Here is a 23,639-nt window from a genome sequence, read left to right on the forward strand (position 1 = left end):
TTCTCCTTGAACTTTTTATTTACCACAATGGTCTTTTTACTCCTAATTTCTTCTACAATAGAAGAAGGAGGCTAACCAGTCATAAGTCCCATAAAAATCAATGTGAGGGAAGGTTCCAGAGAGACCAAAAATGCCAGTGAATATATCATCCTTCTGAAAAGGCAAAGATTAAGTGGTCCCATGCCAAGAAAACAAATAGAAGTGAACCGTCAGAACAGCCAGGGCTTAAGCTCATGCCAGCTCTGTGTGTGAAGCCAGCTGAGGACAAGGCCACCAAACCCAATGCAGGGGTGGGGACCCCGAGGTAGTGCAGACGGTTTGCTGTCAACTCGAGCTGGACTGAGGTGATGTTTACAATGGCAACGGTACAGTAGTTTGATGTGAAATTCCAGAACTTGCCCACCATAAGCTGGCTATTTTTGAACCAGTCTTTATTCTTGAGCCCAAGCCCCGGCTATTTCTCCTCCCTTAGATGGCACGCCCAGTAACATCAGCACCCATGACTGGTTTCCTTATCTCCCAAGCAGGTGTTGGTGACATCGCCACTAGCACCAGCATCCAAACTCTGATTCAGATAGGTAAGTCCTGAGTCACCAAGCCAGAGCAGAAGCTGTGCCTGGCCGTCAGGACTAATGTTTGAGAACCACATGAGCCACGTTGATGTAGCTAAAACCTGTCTACAACAGGCAGATGAGAAGTTAAGAAAGGATGGGATCATTAAACTGCCTCACTGGAAACACGATTCCATTTTTCAGACAGAAAACCTAGGATGCCTAGCCGGGGGGACCTCCACCAAAGTCCTTCCGGACCTGACGCACTGCTCAGCACCTTAACAACAAAGTCTTGAGTCAAAAATCTAAGAGGAGGACAAGAAAGATCTAGTCTGGGACCCAACAGCCAACAATTCTTCCTGATTATCAGAACTGGTGATGAAGTGTCTCTTGAGAATAGTAAGACTACTCCCTACACCATCAACAGTATTAACCTGGGCAAGATTCTCTAGATCAGCCGTGGGCAAACTACGGCCTGCGGGCCGGATCCGGCCTGTTCGGCTGTTCTATCCGGCCCGCGGAGCCGAAAGAGCGGAGGGTTCTCTTGCTCTCCCCTCCGCTCCTTCACCAGCAGCAGTGTTAACATGGCAACGTCGGGAAACACGGCCGCAGCTCCTTCTTCTGAGTCCAGTTTAAGAACCCATTGTGGCCCTCGAGTCAAAAAGTTTGCCCACCCCTGCTCCAGATGTTCACTTTAAGGTCTCCTCCAAAGGGAAACTAGAGCAGTGCCTCTGTGGGAACAAAACCCTAAGGACCGTGTTAACACGCTAGGCAACAAAAGAGCCCAAGATCCTGGGCCCCCGAAAGGCACTGCCAACAAGGAAGAGCCAGAGGCCCACCGCTGCTTGACGGGGAAGCAGTGTGCAGACCATCCTGGTCCGGAGACAGAAACGCGAGCATCTCAAACAGATGGAAAATCACAGGCTGGGGTTTTAAAACGGAATCTGGCTCCACAGAACACACCGAGGAGGACCTGCAGAGCCGCTTCGATCTCAGTAGAAATAATCATGTGCCAATAGAACGAACCCTCTCTCACTCACAGTATGAACTCACCTCTGCAGACACTTGGTGAGTGGCTGAAGCCTGCTCTTATAATTTCACTGTATTGCACAAAAAGTACGCCTTTATCATCTTTGGTCCTTAGGTGTGGTATCAGTTTCTTCCATTTTTCTATGTGTTACATAAAAATCTTTTTTTTTCCCCGCTTGATATCAATAACCACCAAAGTGCAGTATAAATATTGGGTTATACATATAAAATACCAATATTTCCCATACGCTTTCTATTAGGCAACAAAAGAACTTATAACAATTGTCTTAAAATGTTACAATAGAATTTTAAGGCCAAGGAAGATACAGTAAAGCCTAAGTATTATATTTGAAGGAAAAAACCTAGACCAATATTTAAAATTTAAATATACATTAAATTTTATCGAATCATCAAAAAACAACCTCATAGTGAAGCAAATTAACTTAAAAATGAAATAATATCTAAATGGATTAACTTAATCATGCTGTTTATATAGCTATAAAGAATCATCTGAAAGCTAAGCCTAGTAACGACAGAATAATTTATCAGTGAGCTGTGATTTAAAGAAACGGCCCTCCCCACCCCACCCCCCCAAAATAATAGACTGCATAATACAAGTTTTAAATGTTATATAAAAAAAACAACCACCCTGGCCTAACTTGTGGTGACTAACATACTGTCCAATATCGACAACATTGCCTTCTGACGCTTCCCCTTGCTCTTCAAAAGTGGTTTAGTAATTACACAGATAGTACACGTGCTTCTGCCCGGGCTCAGGGACCACGCAGTCGCCGCCATCCGTAACGCCTGCTCCCTAGAGTCTTTAAGCATTAAGTGGTACGGTGAGGGCCTCTGCCCTAACAGTGGCCTCAGGTTTTCTCTTCTGGGACTCCTGTCGTTTCTCATACGCCATAATGGCAAAGTCAGCCAGGAACATAAAACTTGCTAGAAATCCAAACACCTGAGGAGGAAAAAGTGGCAAAAATTAGATGAGGAATTTTATAATATACTCTCTCATTTCCTACTTGGCTTTGAGAGAGTTTCATACGAGCAAGATGATTTCATCAATTTTATCTTAACTTCAGTGGTAAAGAAATGTTGAAGGTCACCAAAAAATGGAAAGAAGTTACCAAAAAAATAAAATAAAATTCCAGAATGATAGCTATTAGTCAAAAAATCACAAATGCCCTGTCTTACAAAGTACATGTTCACTTGTGGGGTGCCAATCTATGAAACTAAGGTTAATAGATGAAAAAAAAATCCTATAAAATGATATAAACACGGGATTATCAGTAATAGTTAAATGGACCCACAGATGAGATAAAGGACATATGTGAGTAGGCAGCTGAGACTAGGTAAAAATGGAAAAAGTTATTAATGACAAAAAAAACCCAGAAATTCTATTTTGAAGAAACAGAATTATCTAAAAAATATATTTTCCAGTTATGTGTCACACTCCAATGACACAGCACCACGATGCCACTATGTACTTCCTCTTCCTTAAAACACTTCCTCATTATTGTACTTCTCGGATCGACATTCCGAGAATTCTGTCAAGAGACAAAATTCAAATTTAGCTCTTCACTAGCAAAACCACGAGGGAAAATGGGAGCCAAGTGCTCTATAAGAACGAGAAAACTGGCACAGGTAATGGCTAACGTCCCTTCCAACCCTAGACCCCATCTCCATGTGCTCTTCTCGCCTGATGGCATCTGCCCCCTCACTGGACTGGCTGATGCAGGACTAAAGGTAGACAGATGTCACTTTGTCTGTGAGGCCATCCCTGATCCTGGAGAGCTCCTGTCCATGCAGGGCCCTCTATGCCGTAGCATCCAGGTAGGTGACCTTCAGCTCTTTTGCTGACATAATTCACATACACAAAATTTTTAATGGATTCCCTCATTCATTTAATTCTATAAAATGTTTCAGAATTTAAATAGTGCAAAAGGTAATTTTCAGCACATTATAATGAGTTTTTAAACTGCCAGTCACTCTTAATCCAATGAAATCTAAATAATGTAACAATCTGACATATCATCTAATTTAAACAAATAAGCTCATTTTTAATAGCTGGGAATTTTATGCCATGCTTTCCCCCCCTAAACTCAACTTTTCCTCAACTTCCATTTCACTTCCTCCACAGGATTTATAGTAACATATTTCTATACTTGAAAATATTTTCTTGACCATCCTATCATCTTCCTCCACTACAAAAATATGTATATAAACTGAAATTGGCCATAAGGCTCTATTAAAACATTTAGTTTTCTCTTTAATTGGCTCATGTCTTCATGGATAAATATTTTTTTTTAAAATATATTTTGTTGATTTTTTACAGAGAGGAAGGGAGAGGAATAGAGAGTTAGAAACATCGATCAGCTGCCTCCTGCACACTCCTTACTGGGGATGTGCCCGCAACCAAGGTACATGCCCTTGACCGGAATCGAACCTGGGACCCTTTAGTCCGCAGGCCGACGTTCCATCCACTGAGCCAAACCGGTCAGGGCATGGATAAATATTATTACTGCTAGAATGAGTCACAGTGCTGCAATAATTTTGTTTTGTTTTTACCCATGTAAAGTGCTAAGAAACCGTGAATAGGTAGATATAGCCATGCAATTCCTGAACTCCTTTTAAGTTCTATCATAAAAAGTAGTTTTAATTATCTATTAGCTGACTACTTAATTACAATTTCAGTTTTGTCATGAACAAAGTATTAATTGGAAACTGTTCTCATTCAGAGCTCTGGTACCAATTCAGGTCCATGATCCTTGAGCTGCAATTCTGAAATTCAAAAACAAAGCTCAACGTTTTCATGATTTGCTCAGCTCAAGATTAACACGGGGTAGAACTATTTACAATCTTTACCTGTTCCTTTTACTGTGAATATTCACATGCTTCAGAAATACTAATATGCTGGATTACAGGATATGTCTCAGGCCGTCTGAAGGTATTGTGGAATAAATAAACTTTATGTACAGCAATTCCTTTCTAAAGTCTAATAAAATATTCTGAATTCTAAAAATAATCTGCTTCCCTCTGCCAAGGATTTCATATAAAAATCTCATCTCTTTTATTAGACTCAACTTTTGGATTTCTCCTGTGCAGTCTCTACACCTGGCATGCAGATGTTTTTGTTGAACCAAAAAGTGGAGAATAAGATAATAAAGTTGATTCTACCACTTGCATTAGCAGTAACATTCATATGTGGAGTAAATGCGTTTTTTATTAACAAAACTCAAGTTCTAAAGACAGGTTCTAGGGCCAAAACCGGTTTGGCTCAGTGGATAGAGCGTCGGCCTGCGGACTGAAGGGTCCCGGGTTCGATTCCGGTCAAGGGCATGTACCTGGGTTGCGGGCACATCCCCAGTGGGAATGTGCAGGAGGCAGCTGATCGATGTTTCTCTCTCATCGATGTTTCTAGCTCTCTATCTCTCTCTCTTCCTCTCCGTAAAAACTCAATAAAATATATTAAAAAAAAAAAAAAAAAAAGACAGGTTCTAGGCTCTTCAGGCTGTCATATTTAAAGCTATCATTATTTACTGTTAGGTCTCCTATTCAAAATTACAATAAAAAATAAGTTAAAAGACAAACTACTCTACCATATTGTATAACCTGTCAAGTACTTTCCAGATTCCATATTTCTAATGAAATGAAAACAAGCAAAGATAAAAATACAAGGTACTTACAATTGCAGCAATTTCAGCTGAGGTTTGGTCATGCGTGGAAACGAAAATGATGGACGCCAACAAAAACACACATCCTATCCCCAGAGTAATGTAAAAGTCCTATACATATATATAAAACACATAAGGAATACAGTAAGGTTAGGGTGATAGAAACAAATATTTTAGTTTTTTACTCTCAAAAAAATTTAGAGATTTATTTTCTTTCACACAACCCGAATTTACATACTTTGAGATTTCTAACTTTTCAATAAACACCCTGTAAAGGAACATCATGTATGCTTTAGACAGGGCGTATTCAGAGAATACGTTACAAAATAATCTTTTTATGAAACAGTTCCCAATGGAGGGGTGTGTGCGTGTGTCCCTGAGTTTTACCTTGACCCCCTCGTAGGGATCGTGCAGGAGGCAGCCAATGGATGTTTCTCATCCATGGTTCTCTCTCTCTATTCCTTCCCTTCCTCTCTCTTTAAAATCAATTTTAAAAATTTGTCAAAGCCAAAGGACTTATTAAATCCTATATCTTACTTCCAGCAAAAGAAAGCATTTTTCTTTCCTTTCAACGTATTATGTGCTAGGACAGCCTGAGAGGACTTTGGTGCTTTGAAAGCACTTTGGAAAAAAGAGAATCAAAAGAACTACCCATCGTTAACTAAAATCATGTCAATCATAGGTTTTTTAGCCACTTAAACTTTCTGTAATAACATACTGTTTTCCATTATTCCAAGTGGGTAGGCAATCCAAAAGGAGCTTGTATGATGGGCTATCCACTACCATAAGAGCTTCCATATCTCATCACAATGACGCTTACAACAATGGGTTCTTCAGGGATTGCCAAGTGCTCTCTCAGCATCACCTCATAAGGCTCTCTCTCTCACATGCCAACTGAAAACTGCTTGACATACATACTTGATTCAGAGGAGAAACGTAAAGGATAACCACTCCAAAGTGCTTAAGTCTGATACTTTGAGTTTTCGGAAGGGCAATCTCCACTAAACCTAATATCGATAAAACTATCCAACAGAGAATTCCGATACCACTGTCAATTTGTTCACTTAACATTTATAAAAAATTAAAGAGGTTTTCTCTTTGCTTCTAAAAGAGGTGTTTTTCTGGGGCAGGGGGTAGAGGTGGGAACTAAGGGGTCAATGGGAGAAAAAGGGGGACATATGTAATACTTTAAACAATAAAGTATTTTTAAAAATAAGAGGTGTTTTTCTGCAGTTCTTTGTTACTTCTATCCCCTTGAATATTATTTCAAATCTACAAACATATATAAAACCCTATTCACTAATATTTGGATTACATTCAAGGAGGTATTTAAACAAGACAGTCATTTTGAGACAGAATAATGAACTATTCAATAAGCATGGGTTCTAGAGCCAGACTATCTAAGGTCAAATCCCAGTTACACTGCTTCCCAGCTATATGGCTTTGAATTAGTTACTTAACATCTGTGTGCCTTTGTTTTTTCATCTGCAAATGGAGGAAGTTACAGTATCTTCTTCAGTAGATGATTCTAAAGATTAGTGTTAATTCACTGGAAGTGCTTAGATCAGTGCCAGGCACATAGTGAATAGAAGCTGGCTATTGTTATTCTCCATAGAATCTGACCCACAATAGCATGGGATACAAAAAATTCTTTTTTGTAAAAGATTACCCTTCCACCCTTGACACCACCACCACCCACTCAAAATGTTTTCTCTAGAACAGAAAACCTCCCTTACATAAAAATATATTTAAAGCCCTGACCGGTTTGGCTCAGTGGCTAGAGTGTCGGCCTGTGGACTGAAGGGTCCCAGGTTCGATTCCGGTCGGGGGCATGTGCCTTGGTTGTGGGCATGTCCCCAGTGGGGGGTGTGCAGGGGACAGCTGATGGATGTTTCTCTTTCATGGATGTTTCTAACTCTCTATCCCTCTCCCTTCCTCTCTGTAAAAAAATCAATAAAACATATTTTAAAAAATATATATTTAAAATTTAAGTACATTAATATGCATACAGTAAAAGTGATTTTTAAACCATTGAAGCAAACATGAAATCCTTACATAGTTAGGTAAAAATCAGAATGTATATAACTCAATGATTACCTATTAAATTTTGGAAAAGAGAGAATCAAAAGAACTACCCATCATTAACTAAATAATCATGTCAAGAGTAGGTTTTTTAGCCACTTAAACTTTCTGTAATAACGTATTTTAAATTTTAAAAATCACCTATTAAAAGAAACAAAAGACCCAAAAGATAGTAAAATATTTACAAAAGCTGTTTTAAGATAAAACAATTGAATTTTTTATTTCCTAGTATTTTTAAGTCAGTATTTACTAGAAAATAACTTTTATAATCAGGTTTGATGTAATAAATAGTTTACATTTAGTTAAGTTAGATCATTACACTAAATGGAAAACATACTATTGTTTCTTGTCAAAAAGATTAATGTTCTTAAATACTACTGATATAGCACTAAAGTAAAAACTGACATTTCTAAAAAGATTCTTATGGATAGTGATACTGTTTTGCTGTTGAGAGATAAGAAATGAAAAAGATGTGGGGAGTGTGTTTATGTTTTTATTGATTATAGAGAGAAAGGGAGAGGGAGAGAGATAGAAAAATCAATGATGAGAAAATCATTGATCAGCTGCCTCCTGCACGCCCTCTACTGGCGATCGAGCTTGCAATGGGCCAGAGCACTTGACCAAGAATTGAACAGTGACCTCCTGGTTCATAGGTTGACACTCAACCACTGGGCTACACTGGTCGGGTGATGTTTTTAACCTTTAATGTTTAAAATATAGATTTATACAAAGAGCAAATCCATCAGCTCAGATATCAGTGAACTTTTCTCTTGTCCAACTCTCATATCTGCACTAAACATATCATAAACAAAAATTCTAAGGTATTCTCTGCATCCTCTTTTTAATATGTATTTCATGAAATGACTGGTGCGTTGTCATTGTTATATAGAAACTCCTGTGGTGATATCTGCCCTGAAAGCATCTAAAGTTCCTACAGCCACCCTGGACGGATAGTTCAGTTGGTTAGAGCACCTTCCCAATCCACCAAGGTGTGGGTTCTATCCCTAGTCAGAGTACATACAAGAATTAACCAATGAATTCATAAATAAGTGGAGCAACAAATCAACATTTCTCTCTCTCTCAAAAAAAAAAAAAAAAGTCAAAAGAAAAGTCTCATTAAAAAAAAAAAGTTGCCAAACCGGTTTGGCTCAGTGGGTAGAGCGTTGGCCTGCGGACTGAAAGGTCCCAGGTTCGATTCCGGTCAAGGGCATGTACCTTGGTTGCCGGCACATCCCCAGTGGGAGGTGTGCAGGAGGCAGCTGGTCGATGTTTCTCGCTCATCGATGTTTCTAACTCTCTATCCCTCTCCCTTCCTCCCTGTAAAAAATCAATAAAATATATAAAAAAAAAAAGAAAAAAAAAGTTGCTATGCTAGGTAGGGCCTTGGTTCTAGTAAGATTCTGCTTAGGCTACATAATGGAATGCAGAGTGTGAGAGCTTTACTGAGGTCAAATCTCAATTTATTTCTACTGTAGCTATGTAATTTTGGTCAAGTTGCTAAACCACCTGCACCTATTAGTAAGTTTCCTCAAAGTAAAATGGAGCATTAAGGTGTGAGGACTCTAAACCACGTAGCATAGAAAGTGCCTGGCACTGACAGCAGCTACTATCAGGTAAGATGACAAAACAATCATAGACTGGCCATACCAAGAACTGTGTGTAGGAGCTCATCAAAGACTTGCTGGATTTGACTCAGACTCTACCTGTAGTTTTTCAAAGTTATTTTTTAACTGTTTGGTACAACTTTATAAAAAAAATTAAATCTAAAATAATTATTTGAAAAGAAGGTAATAGACTCCTACAGCACAAAATATGAGATACAAAAAGGTATATAGAAAAAAATAAATATCTTAGGTGTATAATCAACATATGACCCAATGCTTGCTTCTCATTAATTTAAACAAAAACATAATCATACTGCTTTGTATTTATTCTGTTATCTCTTACCTTTAATAGTTACAAATTTATCCTAATTTTTATTTCTCTCAGAGATGTGAATTCTTTCATATGTACAATTAATTCTTAATGAACCACTACTGATGATTCAAATGCTATTGCAGAAGTAAATTACTCAATTCTTTCTTTCTTTAATGCAGTACCTATGAGAATTAGCTCATCTGTCATCTCACAAATCCTTATATTATACCAAAAAAAAAACACAGGGTCAGCAGACTAAGTCTTTAGAAAGTTCTGCATCTCTAATAAAAACCTTCTTAATTCACTTATAGACTTTTCCCCATAATAAAATCAAAAGAGCCTGGCGAGTGTGGCTCAGTGGTTGAGCGTTGACCCATGAACCAGGAGGTCACAGTTTGATTCTCAATCAAGGCACATGCCCAGGTTGTGGGCTCGAACCCCAGTAAGGAGTGTGCAAGAGGCAGCTGATCAATTCTCCAATTCTCTTTCATCATTATTATTTCTTTCTCTTTCTCTTTCTCTTTCTCTTTCTCTCTCTCTGAAATCAATAAAAATATTAATATTATATATATATATAATGTGAATTAGGTTAAACCACCAGTCATTGTAAACTATGGGTAGTGTTTGTCACTTTCATTCTAATTTCACTTTCCCCTCCTATCATCCCATTTGGCAGGGAAAACTGAGTTCTCATGTTACTGAGTTTTGGAAGCGTTACTACTTTGTAAAATAAAACTATACAAAGATTCCAAAACAGCTATGTTGTTAGTATAGAGATTATATATTTCATGCTTACCGAGGACTTGACTTTTCCAGCATCGACTCTGTCATAAACCGGAGTGCAGTACACTATCAGCATAAGGAGACAAAGGAGAAAGGCACTGCTGCTTACAAATTCAAAAAAGTAAAGTCCTCCGCACAAAGTGCACTGTGATACGACTTCTTCACAGATGAAGGCCAGCAAAGACAGCAACTGCAAAAGAAACAACATTTCACTTTAGGCAGTGGTTCTCAACCTTCCTAATGCCGCGACCCTTTAATACAGTTCCTCATGTTGTGGTGACCCCCAACCATCAAATTATTTTCGTTGCTATTTCATAACTGTAATTTTGCTACTGTTATGAATCATCATGTAAATATCTGATATGCAGGATGTATTTTCATTGTTTGCGACCCACAGGTTGAGAAACGCTGCTAGTGTTTTCAGAGAAACCTTCAGTGTTCAGAAAACACCATCTGTTCATTCAAATATTTATCAAGTGGAGACCATGGCAAACAAGCTTACTGCATGGCTGATCTACACAGAACTTAGTCTGGTTGCTTTGAAGGGAAGATCAGGCACATACCTGGGATGGATCCCTAGTCAGGGCACCTACGCAAGACAATGGATCGATGTTTTCTTTCTCACATGGATGTTTCTCTCTCCCTTCCATGTCCTCCAGTGAGGATTTTTTAAAAAAATTAAAACACACAGACGAGCCATTAAACTTGGGAGGCCAGCAAAGGCTTCCTGAAGGAAAGCTGAGACCTGAAGGGCAGTAGAGCTCATTTGAGGGGTCAAAGATAGCAGAGAAGTTCCAGGCAGAGAAGCAAGACATACAAAGGCTTAAGAGGTGAGAGAGCACGGCACCCTCCTTCCCCAATGCACACACATATATTCAACCACAACTCCGCTGTGAAAGCGAGTTGAGTCACCATGACTAAAGTGTCCAGTTTGAAGGAAGAAGATAGCAGCACAAAAATGATTAAATGAGACAAGAGGTAAGCAGAGGCCAGATCTAAATGTCCTCTTTAGTTTAAGGGATTTAAAGCAACGGATAACATGATCAGGTTCTTGCTTTTAGTAGTTCTCACTAGCTGCAATATGGAGATGGGACTGGAGACACGACAAAACTTGGACAGACATCTAGTCAGGAAACTCATGTGTGACATTCAGGAAAAGAGAGCACCCAGGGTAGCTAGCGGTAGTAATGGAGAAGAAGAATGGCTAATCGCTGAAAAATGCAGTCGAAGCCCTTATTAAACAGGATGAATAACAAGAGAGTAGGAAACAAGGTAATACTGAAATGTATGTACTAAAACATTTGAACTTAATACAAAACAGCACATTTATTCACCAATCATTTGAAGTGGGCCTTGTCTCTGAGCATGAGCCTACAAAATTGGAATTCCACATCATGTTTTTTGCATTAATCCCTTTCATCATTTATGACTACCACTCCCAGACTGATGGTATTTGAAGTGGAGCAAGATCTTGGACATTGATAATCAGAGTACAGAAGCTTTCCAGAGTTGGACCAGCCTTTCACAGTTGTCTTGCTCTTAATTCCACAGCAAATATTTTAGTAACTTATTTTTGTCTTTCCAAAGCATACTTTAAAATATACTTTTATTGATTTCAGAGAGAAAGGGAGAGAGAGAGAGAAACATCAATGATGAGAGAGAATCATTGACCAGCTGTCTCCTACTGGGGATCGAGACCGCAACCTGGGCATGTGCCCCTGACCAGAACTGAACCCAGGACACTTCAGTCTGACCATGAAAATTATACAGTACAAACCATTATGGGAATAACATTAAGTCAACTGATGGCAGAGGTTAAGAGTAAAGAGAGCCCCAGCCAACGTGGCTCAGCTGGTTGGGCATCGTCCGTGCACTGAAAGGTTGCCAGCTTGATTCCATCAGGGCGCATGCCGGGGTTGCGAGCTCCATACTCAGTTGGGGCGCATACAGGAGGCAGGTGATCAATGTTTCTCTCTCCCTCTCTCTTCGTCTCCCTAAACAAAATTTTTATAAAATAACAACACAGAGTGAAGAGTGATGCAGATGGGCTTACTGGCCATGGCTGCCCAGGATAGACAGGCATGGGTCAGAATGATTTCCTGCACTGAATGACGAATGGTTAACTCTGGTTGATTTGGCAACTCAATTAAATGGCAGTGGGTTTTAACAGTGCTCCCACTGTTGTACATTAGTATTAATATACTGATGCTTTCACTGCAGGAAGAAGAGTTTTGTTTTCTTTTTAAGAGGCAAGGCTGTTGGGAAGAGAATAAATTCCATTTTAATTATGCTGTGTATGAGGGCTCTGTACAAGAGCTAGGATATATAGCTCAGAGGAGAGGTGTGAGGTGGAGATAAAGATGTGGGGCCTTGGCCAGGTAGCTGAGTTGGTTAGAGTATCGTCCCAATACGCCAATGCTAAGGGCTCCATCCCTGGTCAGGGTACACACAAGAAGCAACCAATAATACATAAATAAGGGAAACGACAAATTGATCTCTCTCTCTTTTTCTCACTCTCAAAAAAAAAAAAAAAAAAAACGTAAGATGTGGGAGTCAGCCAGTGAGATCACCTAGAATTAGGAGAACTCTGAAGAACCCAAAGATTTAAGGGATATGCAGAGGGGGAGACTCCAACAAAGGAGGAGTAGTCCAAGAGGTAATAGACCAAGAAAAAATATTTCTTTGGAGAGAAAGGAATCCAGAGGGCTGAATGCTACTTAGGAGTCAGGTAAGAACAAAACTAAAACACTTACATTAGACTGAGCTGCAAGAAGGTTGCTGATGACATCAGCAAGACAACTTCAGTGTAGTCATACCGGGAAGCTTAGACTGCAGTACTGCATAGTGGGAAGTAAGGGAAAGTCAAGGCAGTGGGATACAGACAGCACAGGCAAGATGTGTGGTTTCAAGAGTGGCCAGATAGGGCAGTAGTAGATGAGGTCAAAGGGAAGGGAATTACAAGATGGGAGAGAACCGGGTGTGTTTAAATGCTTCTTCAGAAGAAATCAGTAAGATTGGTGTGTCTAAAGACAAGAAGAAAAGAGGCTCTTCAAAGGTAGGATTCAGAGCTCAGCTCCTCTCCAGAAATAAGAGGGAAGAAAGTGAAGGGAGTTTTACTTGGGCTGTTTGTGTGGGTTTTGAGGAAGCTGAGGGAGTTTCCTCCTGAGCTTTAAAACTATCAAAATAACTGATGACCCAAGTAGATGCCTATCGGGAAATGCCATCTCACCCAAGTCAGGCCAATAGAAGCATCCAGATGTATTAAGGCAACAAAACTACTACCAAAGTCAACAGATACATTTCATAGTGTATAATAAAACTTTTACCCTATAAAACATTTCCATACAAAAGAAGTCAATGGTACAGCTACTCTGGAAAACAGTTTAGCAGTTTCTTTAAAAAACAAAGCATGCAACTGCCATGAACCCAGCAATTGTATTTCTGCATTCTGCATCCAACCAAGAGAAATGAAAACTTATGTTCGTGCAAAAATTGATACATGAAGGTTCATAACAATTTTATTCACAATAGCCCCAAACTGGAAACAATCCAGATGTCCTTCAATGGTTAAGCAAACTGTGGTAGGTACATCCACACTACGGAATACTACTTAGCAACAAAAAGGAACAAGTTTGACATATGCCACAACCTAGATCAGTGGTCGGTAAACTCATTAATCAACAGAGCCAAATATCAATAGTACAACAATTGAAATTTCTTTTGAGAGCCAAATATTTTAAAATTAAACTATATAGGTAGGTACATTGTTATTAACTTATTTAGGGTACTCCTAAGGTTTAGGAAGAGCCACACTCAAGGGGCCAAAGAGCCGCATGTGGCTCGTGAGCCGCAGTTTGCCGACCAGGGACCTAGATGAATCTCCAGAGAATTATGCAAAGTGAAAAAAATCCAATTTCAAAAGGTTATAGACTGCATGATTCTGTTTATAGCATTCCTCAAAAAACAAAGATTATAGAAATGGAGAACAAATTAGTGGTGCCCAGGAGAGAGAAGGGTGGTGTAGCTAAAGCAGAAGCATGAGGGAACCCCGTGGTGATGGGCAGTTCTGGATCTTGATTGCAGCAGTGCTTACAGGAAGCTACACACAAGATAAAACTGCATGAGAGTAACGCGCGCACACACACACGCACACATACAGGAACTCCCTGTACAGTTTTTGCAAGTTCCTGTGAATCTATAGTTACTTCAAAATAAAAGGTTTTTTAAAAAGGTCAAATCTAAATTGGTATCTAAGCGTCTAAGGAAGCGGTTCTCAACCTGTGGGTCGCGACCCCTTTGGCAGTCGAATGACCCTTTCACAGGGGTCGCCTAAGACCATCCTGCATATCAGATATTTACATTACGATTCATAACAGTAGCAACATTACAGTTATGAAGTAGCAACAAAAAAAATTTTATGGTTGGGTCACAATATGAGGAACTGTATTTAAAAGGCCAGAAGGTTGAGAACCACTGGGCTAAGGGATTTCCCCCTTCTACTGAGCAATACAAAATTCATCTATCCCCACAACTTCAAAGGATCTACAGAAAGACAAAAATAGATCCTACTGCTATATTTCCTGTTGTGAGGCATAAAACCATCCAGTATATCCCAAACAACTTCCTTCACACAAATGTTAGGTGAGGTATTTCCAATCACTAAACCACAGGATATAAAGGCCACACCAAGACAAACACCAGAAGGTCATTGTGTAAAGGTACTTCCTTAGTCTCCTGTAATTAGTTACAGGATGAGTCTTTACATGTCTAGAGTATAATAAAATAATAATATTCCATATGCCCTACTCTTGCCTCTATCTTAGGAGTTTCTCTATGAGGAGTTTGCAAAATACACCTCAGTTGTATAAAAGCCAATTAATTATGAGAAGATAGCCTAAAACTTTAATTGGGGTTTTATTAAACTGATAAGAACAGATACTACACTTGATCTTAGCCAAAAGGCCAAGAAGCGATAATTGGGGTTTTAGAATAGCTAAAGCATGTTTATTACAATAACTAGATTATCAGGAACACTCATCTGTGCAGGCTGACCAAAAAAGAAATCTTTTCTGTAGTATCAATGCAGACTGCTGATCTAAGTCTTAGGAAGGAAAGGGCAGGATCCAGCTTGGCCAGAAGCAATCAGTGTCAAGTAATTACAAGTCCTATTCCAAACTTATTATCAGAAGTCTTTCTTACTAACCTTAAGCCTCAGAGCAGTATTAAGACGCGGGTTCTGCATGGGTGTCCTAAGAGACTGAAGGGGTACAACATCAAGTTTGGGCGTTGACTAGTGCCGGTTCCCATGTGAAGGCCAAGGAATTAGCACTATGAGCTATATTCAGTTTGAAATTTACTCCTGACTCCCCATCTCTAATGCTATTAAGCTTCCTTGATATCCCCCACAGCACTATATAGTCTGTAGTACAAAATAAAATGATCATTTCACAATATGTACAAATAATGAATCATTATGTTGGACACCTGAAGCAAATACAATGTTACATTTCAATTATAGCTCAATAAAAATATAAAAAATAAAGTGTATTTGAGTATTATGTATGCAGCACTATAATATGCATAGGAACATGTGATGACAGAGCAATCAGACCAATGTACAAGACAATAAGAACACGATATATTTTGTATCTCACAACTGAGTGTTCATTATATCTAAGTTCAGGAAATATCAGGAAAACGTTCACCTGGACTAAGAGTAGTTCAAGAAGGATGGGTAGAAAAGCAAGACTCAGACCAGAGCCAAGAGACACACAGGGTCCAGGAGGGGGATAAACAAGAACAGATTCAGGAAAGCAAGGATTTGCCCAGCCGGTGTGGCTCAGTGCTTGAGCATCGACCTAGGAACCAGGAGGTCACGGCTGATTCCCAGTCAGGGCACATGCCTGGGTTGTGGGCTCCATCCCCAGTAGGGGCAGTGCAGGAGGCAGCCAGTCGATCAATGATTCTCTCTCATCATGGATGTTTCTGTGTCTCTCTCCCTCTCCCTTCCTCTCTGATATCAATAAAAATATATTTTTTTAAAAAAAGAATTATTATGGCAAGCCCCAAAGGATAATAAGGCAACTGACCTAACTGGATGGGGAGTGTTGAGAAAAAAGGTTAAGGTGTTGGGTGTGGTTATGTGAAAATCATACCAGGGAGCATGGACTTCTAGATAAAGACAATGGGAGCTGCCTGCCTGGTTTAGCTGGATAGAAAACAAAAGGACCAGAGACTGGGCGGGGGCCTGAAGGAACAGCACAGTCCCAGAGTCCGAGGGAAAGCAAGGAACACCAGACAAGCAAGTCAACAGGACATTTTGCACTTCTTAGGAAAACTCCTTTGAAAAGCCGTGATGCCGGGTATTGTGAGAGTGTGAGAGGTGTAGTGTGGCTTGTTTTATTTTAGTCATATTTTTAGTTGGTGTTTTTTGTAAGCAGACAATTATTTTAATTTTTTTTAAAAAGTGAGAGTGAAGGGAAGGAAGAATTTCTAAAAGTGGGTCGTCACCAACACTAAATACCAAAGTGGTTAAGAACAGTAAAAAGAAATAAGGTCACTGAATTAGACAAGGAAATAGTGGTGAATGCAACCCATAAGTTAAAAGGCTCAATTAGTATTGTCTGGTGAATAGTTTTGCTCTGAACAAAGTATTGCTTACTAAATAGGAAGCTAACCCCCTAACGACAGGACACTAATGCTGCTCCTTCTAATGACATAAAATTTTACCCAAATATATTTAAGGGAATTATCAAGCTTTGGGAGTTGGGAGGGCCTTTGCAGAGCATGTAGTCTCCCACCCTCATGTTTACAAATGATGGAATTAATCTCTGACAGGTTAAGTTCCAAGTTGGCCAGGCACAGACGAGAACCCAGGTCTCCTGACTCCTACTCTGTACTTGTTCCCCCCATAAAACACTATTAAGTTCATTTAACGACTAAGTATGTTTGTGTGGGTTTTCCCTGTAAGGTTGGGTTTTTGAGGTTCCATAGTCTTGTGCATTTCCCCTTTTGCTGTTGAATCACACATTAAAACCAATTTCCCAGGGTCAGCACATCTGGGAAGTCTTGGTGACTAAAATATGGCCTTACAGTTCTAGTGATTTAAACATTCAGATAATTACTACCCTGTGCCTCTCTCCATTTCAATTTCACTACCTTTCCTGAAACTTCCAGTCTTCCTTAAAATTAACAGTCATTGCATTAAGTATTAATTCTCCATCACTTTGTTTAAAGTGGGTTACGAAAAAATTTATAAAAAGAGCTTTTTAATGTTTGCCACTAATTATAAAACTCCATGTACAAAATTATGTTAATTTGTGAATTAATGAACTTGTAGTCACATGCAAGGTTCAAGTATACAAATCTGTCAGCCTGAAGGTAAGCTAGGCTTCCCTCGCCTTCGGCCAGGTGGGGACACCCGGCCCAGGGCCCATAAGGCTCTTGAAATCATTAGGTCTGGCCCTGCCAAGGCAACCGACAGTGGGACTCGAAATTCAATAAATCTAGGGGTTTTATGCATAGCAACATAAATTTATATTACGTGAATTATATTAAGTGAATGATGTTAGAAATATCCAAATGGGCCCCAACTGTTTTGGCTCCGTGGATAGAGCGTCAGCCTGCGGACTGCAAGGTCCCAGGTTCGATTCCGGTCAAGGGCATATACCTTGGTTGCGGGCACATCCCCAGTAGGGAGTGTGCAGGAGGCAGCTGAATTGGTGTTTCTCTCTCATCAATGTTTCTAACTCTCTATCCCTCTCCCTTCCTCTCTGTAAAAAAATCAATAAAATATATTTTAAAAAAAGAAAAAGAAATATCCAAATGGCCCTTGGCAGAAAAAAGGTTCCCCTCCCCTGCCTTACGCAAACTTTTACTCTAACAAAGGTTCAAAGATAAAATTTGTTGACATTATGGATCTTCCTCAGGTAAAAATGGAGCATTTTAATTGAGTACATACCATTTTCACATTTAAATAATGAAAAGAGCACCAATATAAGATAAATTGCTTCTATTTAATAAATTTAAATCACTGGTGAATTCCCAATCAAACTGCTTGCTTGAAGAGTCATTATAATCACAGTACTGTGCAGCCCTCAGGACATTCAACTGGTACCATAAACACAATGTCAGCTTGTTGCAGAGAGAATATTACACATATTTAGATCACTGCACCAGCTAGCTAGACAGGAATTAGGTTGTCAAAGGCCAATTCACCCCTTAAAACAAAAACAAACTCCTTCAAAAGTAACAACCAAAACCTCACACAAAAAATACTAGTACATGGGCATAAGGATCAATCTAAGGGTAGAATAAACTGGTAATAAACTGAATGCATAAACTTATGTCTGCAATGACTCCTTATATTGAATTCCTAGCTGAACCTTTATTCTTCCTTCAGCTCTGGAGGATGCTTATGTTTTGAACAAGCCTTTGAAAAAATTAAGGTCATACCTGAATGATAGACAAAGCTGTACAACTCCAACTCAGAGTTACATGCATATAACTCAAGAGCTGGTCACACTCTTCTGTCTCTAAACTCCCCTTTTGTGTTTGCAGGCTCCACTCTCTACCCCTTTGGGGTTCAGTTCTGTACCAGCATGCCCCACAGAGCCTCAGAAATTTGTAAAAAACATCTGAAGCAGTGGAAAGAATCTCAAAGGAAATCCATTTCAATCTCCTAGGACTCTAATCTAGGATTCCTAAGTAAACAGGCTCTGGCTTTTAAGTTTTAAGCAAGGTTCCTTTCTCTTTGAGGTCTTTGAGAATCTGATAAGAAGTATGGGTTCAGAATCACATGCCCAAACACAAAAATGCACTACATTTTGACTAAAATGTCATAGGGCATGCAGGTCCCTTGTGAAAGTACCTCCTCTTCTGATTATGAATTTCTCCATTACAGTGCTTGGTTATTGGAACTCTGAAATTCTATTTCAATTTTTTTTTTTTTTCAATCCTCACCCGAGGATATTTTTCCATTAATTTTTAGAGAGAGTGGAAGAGAGAGGGAGACAGAGAGAAACAGCTATGTGAGAGAAACACATAGATTGGTTGCCTCCTGCACGTGCCCCCCCACCCCCCACCCCCAGCAGGGAAAGAGCCTGCAACTGAGGTACATGCCCTTGACTGGAATCGAACCTGGGAACCTTGGGTCCGTAGGCCGACGCTCTATCCACTGAGCCAAACTGGCTAGGGCATGAAATTCTATTTAATTTTTTAAAATAAATCATCCTATATAATAAAAGGCTCATATGCAAATTGTCCCCACGGGCGGGTGTTCCACCAACTGGGAGTTAGACCACCAGGGGCGGCACGGAACATGGTGGGCGTCGGTGCAGCCCTGGCAGCGGGTGGCAGTGGAAGCGCTGCCAGCCCCGATGGGCGCCGACGAGAGCGGGACCACAGTGGGATGGTGGAGCAGGTGAGCAGGCAGCGCCAGGCCAAGGCAGGTGCAAGTGGGGGCCCTGATCGCCCCGCCGGTCGTCCCACAGATTGGCCCCGATTGCTGGCCAGGCCTAGGACCCTACCTGTGCATGAATTCCGTGCACTGGACCTTTAGTCTAAAATAAAACAACCTAAACACAAAATTTGAGTTAAGGCAAATAAGACTGCCTGCTGCCCCAGGCTGGATGACAGTTTTAATTTACTTGGGACTTTCTGTGTGACTCCTATAATATACTGTTGGGAAGAAATAAGACATTATTAAAACAAAGCAGGAACAAAAAGACAACCATAAGAATGAAATTAAGAAATATTGTTTAAGATGTATATTAAAGAAAGCATTTTTACAATATTACAAGTTCCCCATAAACAAACTAATAGAGTTCTAAAGAGACCTTAGTTTTTATTCTTTTCCTCTTTCTCCTTATGGATGATGGAGAACACGCAGGAATCGTCTAACAACCTGGCAAGGCAAATTCATCTTGCCCTCTTCTGTTAAATCCAGGTTAAATCTATCACCAAAATTTCTAGCTGTATTCTATTCCGAAGATACACAACTATAGTTTGTTACACTATAAATACGGTAATGAAAAACTTTACTTGAGCTTTGTTATTTCCGATTAGGAAGGAAAAAAAATAAAGGCAACTGAAAACAGATTTAATAATGGGCAACAGATGAGTACCAATGATGTCTTTTAACCAGGAAGAATGCTTCAGATTAGTATTAATTCTTTTCTGCTCTAAAGAGTTCTACTCAAGTAGCTCTGCTGCACAGAAACAGCTGAAATCTGAAAGTCATGTGAGAGCTGACAAGAGGAAAGTAGAAGGAAGCACTTCTGGGTAGAAGGACTGAACAGCTGATGCAAGAAATAGGGAGCCCTGTGGCTTGAAGAACCTAAAAGGCCTACGAAGGAGGCTGGAGAGACAGCGCCAGAACCTCTACGGATCCACAGGCCAAGCTACCACTTGCCTAAGTCTAAGTGACTTCCCAATTACTGTAGTGCCCATTTCCTGCTATTCTATTCAATAAAAATAGGTCACCTGACTTCTAAGAACATAAGCTCTGGTTATCTGCGTTCTAAGAATTTAAGTTCCTCCCAAAGAAACGAATGGCTATTTTTACTTGGGATGGTTTTAGGAAAAACAACAACACACAAACCAACCTGTAAACATTCTAAGCAACCTGATTTTCTGTCTTGCAGAAAATGTTGCTCATCGTTGGTTAAAACAAGACACAGGAGCTCAAAGTATGTAAGCAGAATTAAAATTTAAATCGCAAAGGTGTTTTGATATTTTCGCTAATAGGTTTAAGGTACCTTCACTGCCCACAGTAAACTAAAATGCGATGAAATGGAAAACACCGTGCCCTCGTCCTGCTACCCGCCCTCAAACACAAAAAGCTGTCCTTTTGACTTTGTACTTCGCTCACACATGTCGCCCATGCAGAAGTCGTTCTTTCCCAATTAATAGCAAACCTTTGGCAGGCAGCTTACGGAACACACACATCCCAAAGCCAGTGCGTGGCCACCACATCAAACTGACCCCATGGGCTCGCCCCAGGAAACCGCAAGCACCAGGGAAAGATAAAAAAAGCACTTCGTAGTCTAAATACAGGTCCTTTGGGAGATAACGCAGAGGAACAACAGCGGGGAGGAGAGACGAAGGTGGCTACAGGGTAAATGAGATACGTCCAAGTGACGTCTATCACCAAAATTTCTAGCTGTATTCCATTCTGAACATACACAACTATAGTAACGAAAATTTTTACTTGAACTGTGCTATTTCTGATTAGGAAGAAAAAAAATAAAGGCAACTGAAAATAGATTTCATGGGCAGCAGATGAATATCGATGACGCCTTGTAAGCAGTAAGAACGCTTCCGATTAATATCAATTCTTTCCCGGACCCACCTAACTCGTTCAGCGGCCCTGCATCGCCGTCGGGGCCCATCTAGGGACCAGGGGCCGCCCAGCGGGGGAGGGGGAGTGGCGGCCGAAGGAATCGGGGTGTGGAAACGGCCGCTTCCTGAACCACCAGGATGAGAGGCGGCCGGGCCTCCCCAGCCCACAGGCCGAGGGCCCCGGACCGGGCCCCGCCCGCCCGGCTCGCCCACCCCGGCCGGGACTTACCAGCTGCAAGCCCTTGAGCACGCGCCGCGGCAGCCGGAGCCGGCCCAGGTTGCAGCAGGCGGCGAGGCCGCTCCGGGCGCCCCTGGCCGGGCCCGGGTCCTCCTCGGTGGTGGGGCGGTACACGGCTCCGTTCTCCATCGCCCAAGCCGGGGAACACAGCGACCACAGCGGTGGCGGTGCGGACTTCACCGACTCCAGGCGTCCCCGGGCGGAGCCGTCACTTCCTGGGCCTCAGCACATCCGGCGGGCTCCGCCCCGCACGCCCTGGCCCCGCCCCTTTCCCGGGACCCGCCCCTATCGCCGCTAGGTCTTTCCCACCTCATCAAGCGCCCGGTAAAGATCTGGGGATCCCCGGCTGGGTTGCTCAGCTGAGAGCATCGGCTCCACAGGCCAAGGTTGTAGGTTCGATCCCCAGCTGGGAATGTACAAGAATTAACCAATGACTGCGTAAATAAGTGGAACAAATCAATGTTTCTTTCTGTCTCTCCCTAAAATCAATTAAAAAATACAAATAAACAAAAGATCGGGGGAGAGAAATAAAAAGATCTTGGGAGGCTTTCACAGGAATAGCAGGTACACAGGTCCTAAGAACCAAATGAGCTTGGCTCATTCTGAAACCAAAGACTAAGCCAGGGAGAAGGAGAGGAGATGAAACTGGAGATGTGGGCAAAGGCCAGGTAATGTAGGGGCCTATCGGGGACCCTAAAGGGCAAGTGAAGAACTTGAATTTGAATTAAGTGAAGTGGGTTGTCTGGAAGGACTTTGAGGCATGTTACCTTCTGCATCTCTTAATTTATTTTAGGTTTATTCATCAACATCATTTAGTTTAATTTTTCTTGTTCAGCTGCTGCAGTCACATGTTAATTTTTTGTGAACTTATGGAAACTCATCAAGAAATGTAATTATATTTTAGCACCTGAAACTGATTAAATTACATGAGAGGCACACATATTTTCTCCACGTTAATATAACGTAGGTATTATCATTACTTCCATTTTACAGATGAAAAAAGTGAAGCCAAAAGTCTGAGGATCACATCCCAGATCAAACATCCAGGGGCAGTGGGGATGAAAGCCTAGGTGCTTGGAATCTTTGGTTAACAATTAAGCCACCAAACCTCAACTTCTAACTCATCCTTCCATTTGGGACTCAAAATCCATGGAAGAGGGGAGGGGTAACCGCTGCTACCTGCCTCCACATTTATCTTCTCTCCCAAACCTCCCTTTCTTCTTCCAGAAACAAAACAAAAAAGCTCTCAAATGAATAGAGACAAGTAGACATTACTTTGCAGGGATTGTCTACAGCCAGCCAAAACTATCCTCCTGTCTTTGATTATATGCATTCTAAATGTGCTGTGAGGCCAAGCTGCCACTGATTCTAATAAAATGAGGCCACTGTGTTTTCGCCAAGCCTACAAGGATTCACTGTCCTGTTGTTCTTCAAGTCATCACCATCCCAAATGAGACACTACTGATATCTGAAATTTACTTTGAAATTTATTTAAAAAAAATCAGATGGGTTGATGAATAGAGATAGATAAAAGGATAGACTTGTGGTAAAGCAATAGCTTTTCTGTGTGTTTGAACATTGTCAAAATAAAACATCCAAAGAAAGTTATAAAAAAAGAACACTTTGAGACAGAAGAGAAGATAAGCAAAGTCTCTCAACCCTCTTGGTTTGTTTAAGGTACACTAGGGCAATTCTTATAGGGGTCTCTGCTTTTGTTTGAATCATCTGGGAGTTTAACTAAAAAGATTCTTAGAAATCCAGCCTGGCCATTGTGGTTCGGTGGTTGAGCGTTGACCTATGAACCAGGAGGTCACAGTTCGATACCCGGTCAGGGCACATGCCCAGGTTGCTGGCTCGTTCCCCAGTGTGAGATGCAAAGGAGACAGCCAATCCATTTCTCTCTCTCTCTCTCTCCCTCTCTCTCATCATTGATGCTTCTCTCTCTCTCTCTCTCTCTCTCTCTCTCTCTCTCTCATCATTGATGCTTCTCTCTCTCTCTTCCTCCCTCTCTGAAATCAGTAA

The 23,639-nt window shown here is 40.8% G+C and overlaps 1 protein-coding gene and 1 pseudogene across 1 annotated transcript; both read right to left on the minus strand.

Annotated features, from left to right (window-relative positions):
- Window positions 1–378: 378 nt before the first annotated feature.
- CMTM6 (CKLF like MARVEL transmembrane domain containing 6) lies at window positions 379–21,842 on the minus strand. Its single transcript, XM_059664150.1, has 4 exons — window positions 21,609–21,842; window positions 10,053–10,229; window positions 5,270–5,368; window positions 379–2,541 (listed from the first exon to the last, which is right to left on the minus strand). Exons 1-4 carry the CDS (start codon window positions 21,744–21,746, stop codon window positions 2,404–2,406), a joined length of 552 nt encoding a protein of 183 aa, XP_059520133.1. The 5' UTR covers window positions 21,747–21,842; the 3' UTR covers window positions 379–2,403.
- LOC132215950 (U2 spliceosomal RNA) lies at window positions 14,861–15,013 on the minus strand (annotated as a pseudogene).
- Window positions 21,843–23,639: the final 1,797 nt, after the last annotated feature.

The sequence above is a fragment of the Myotis daubentonii genome, chromosome 14 (assembly GCF_963259705.1).
Source record: "Myotis daubentonii chromosome 14, mMyoDau2.1, whole genome shotgun sequence".
Classification (NCBI taxonomy): domain Eukaryota; kingdom Metazoa; phylum Chordata; class Mammalia; order Chiroptera; family Vespertilionidae; genus Myotis; species Myotis daubentonii.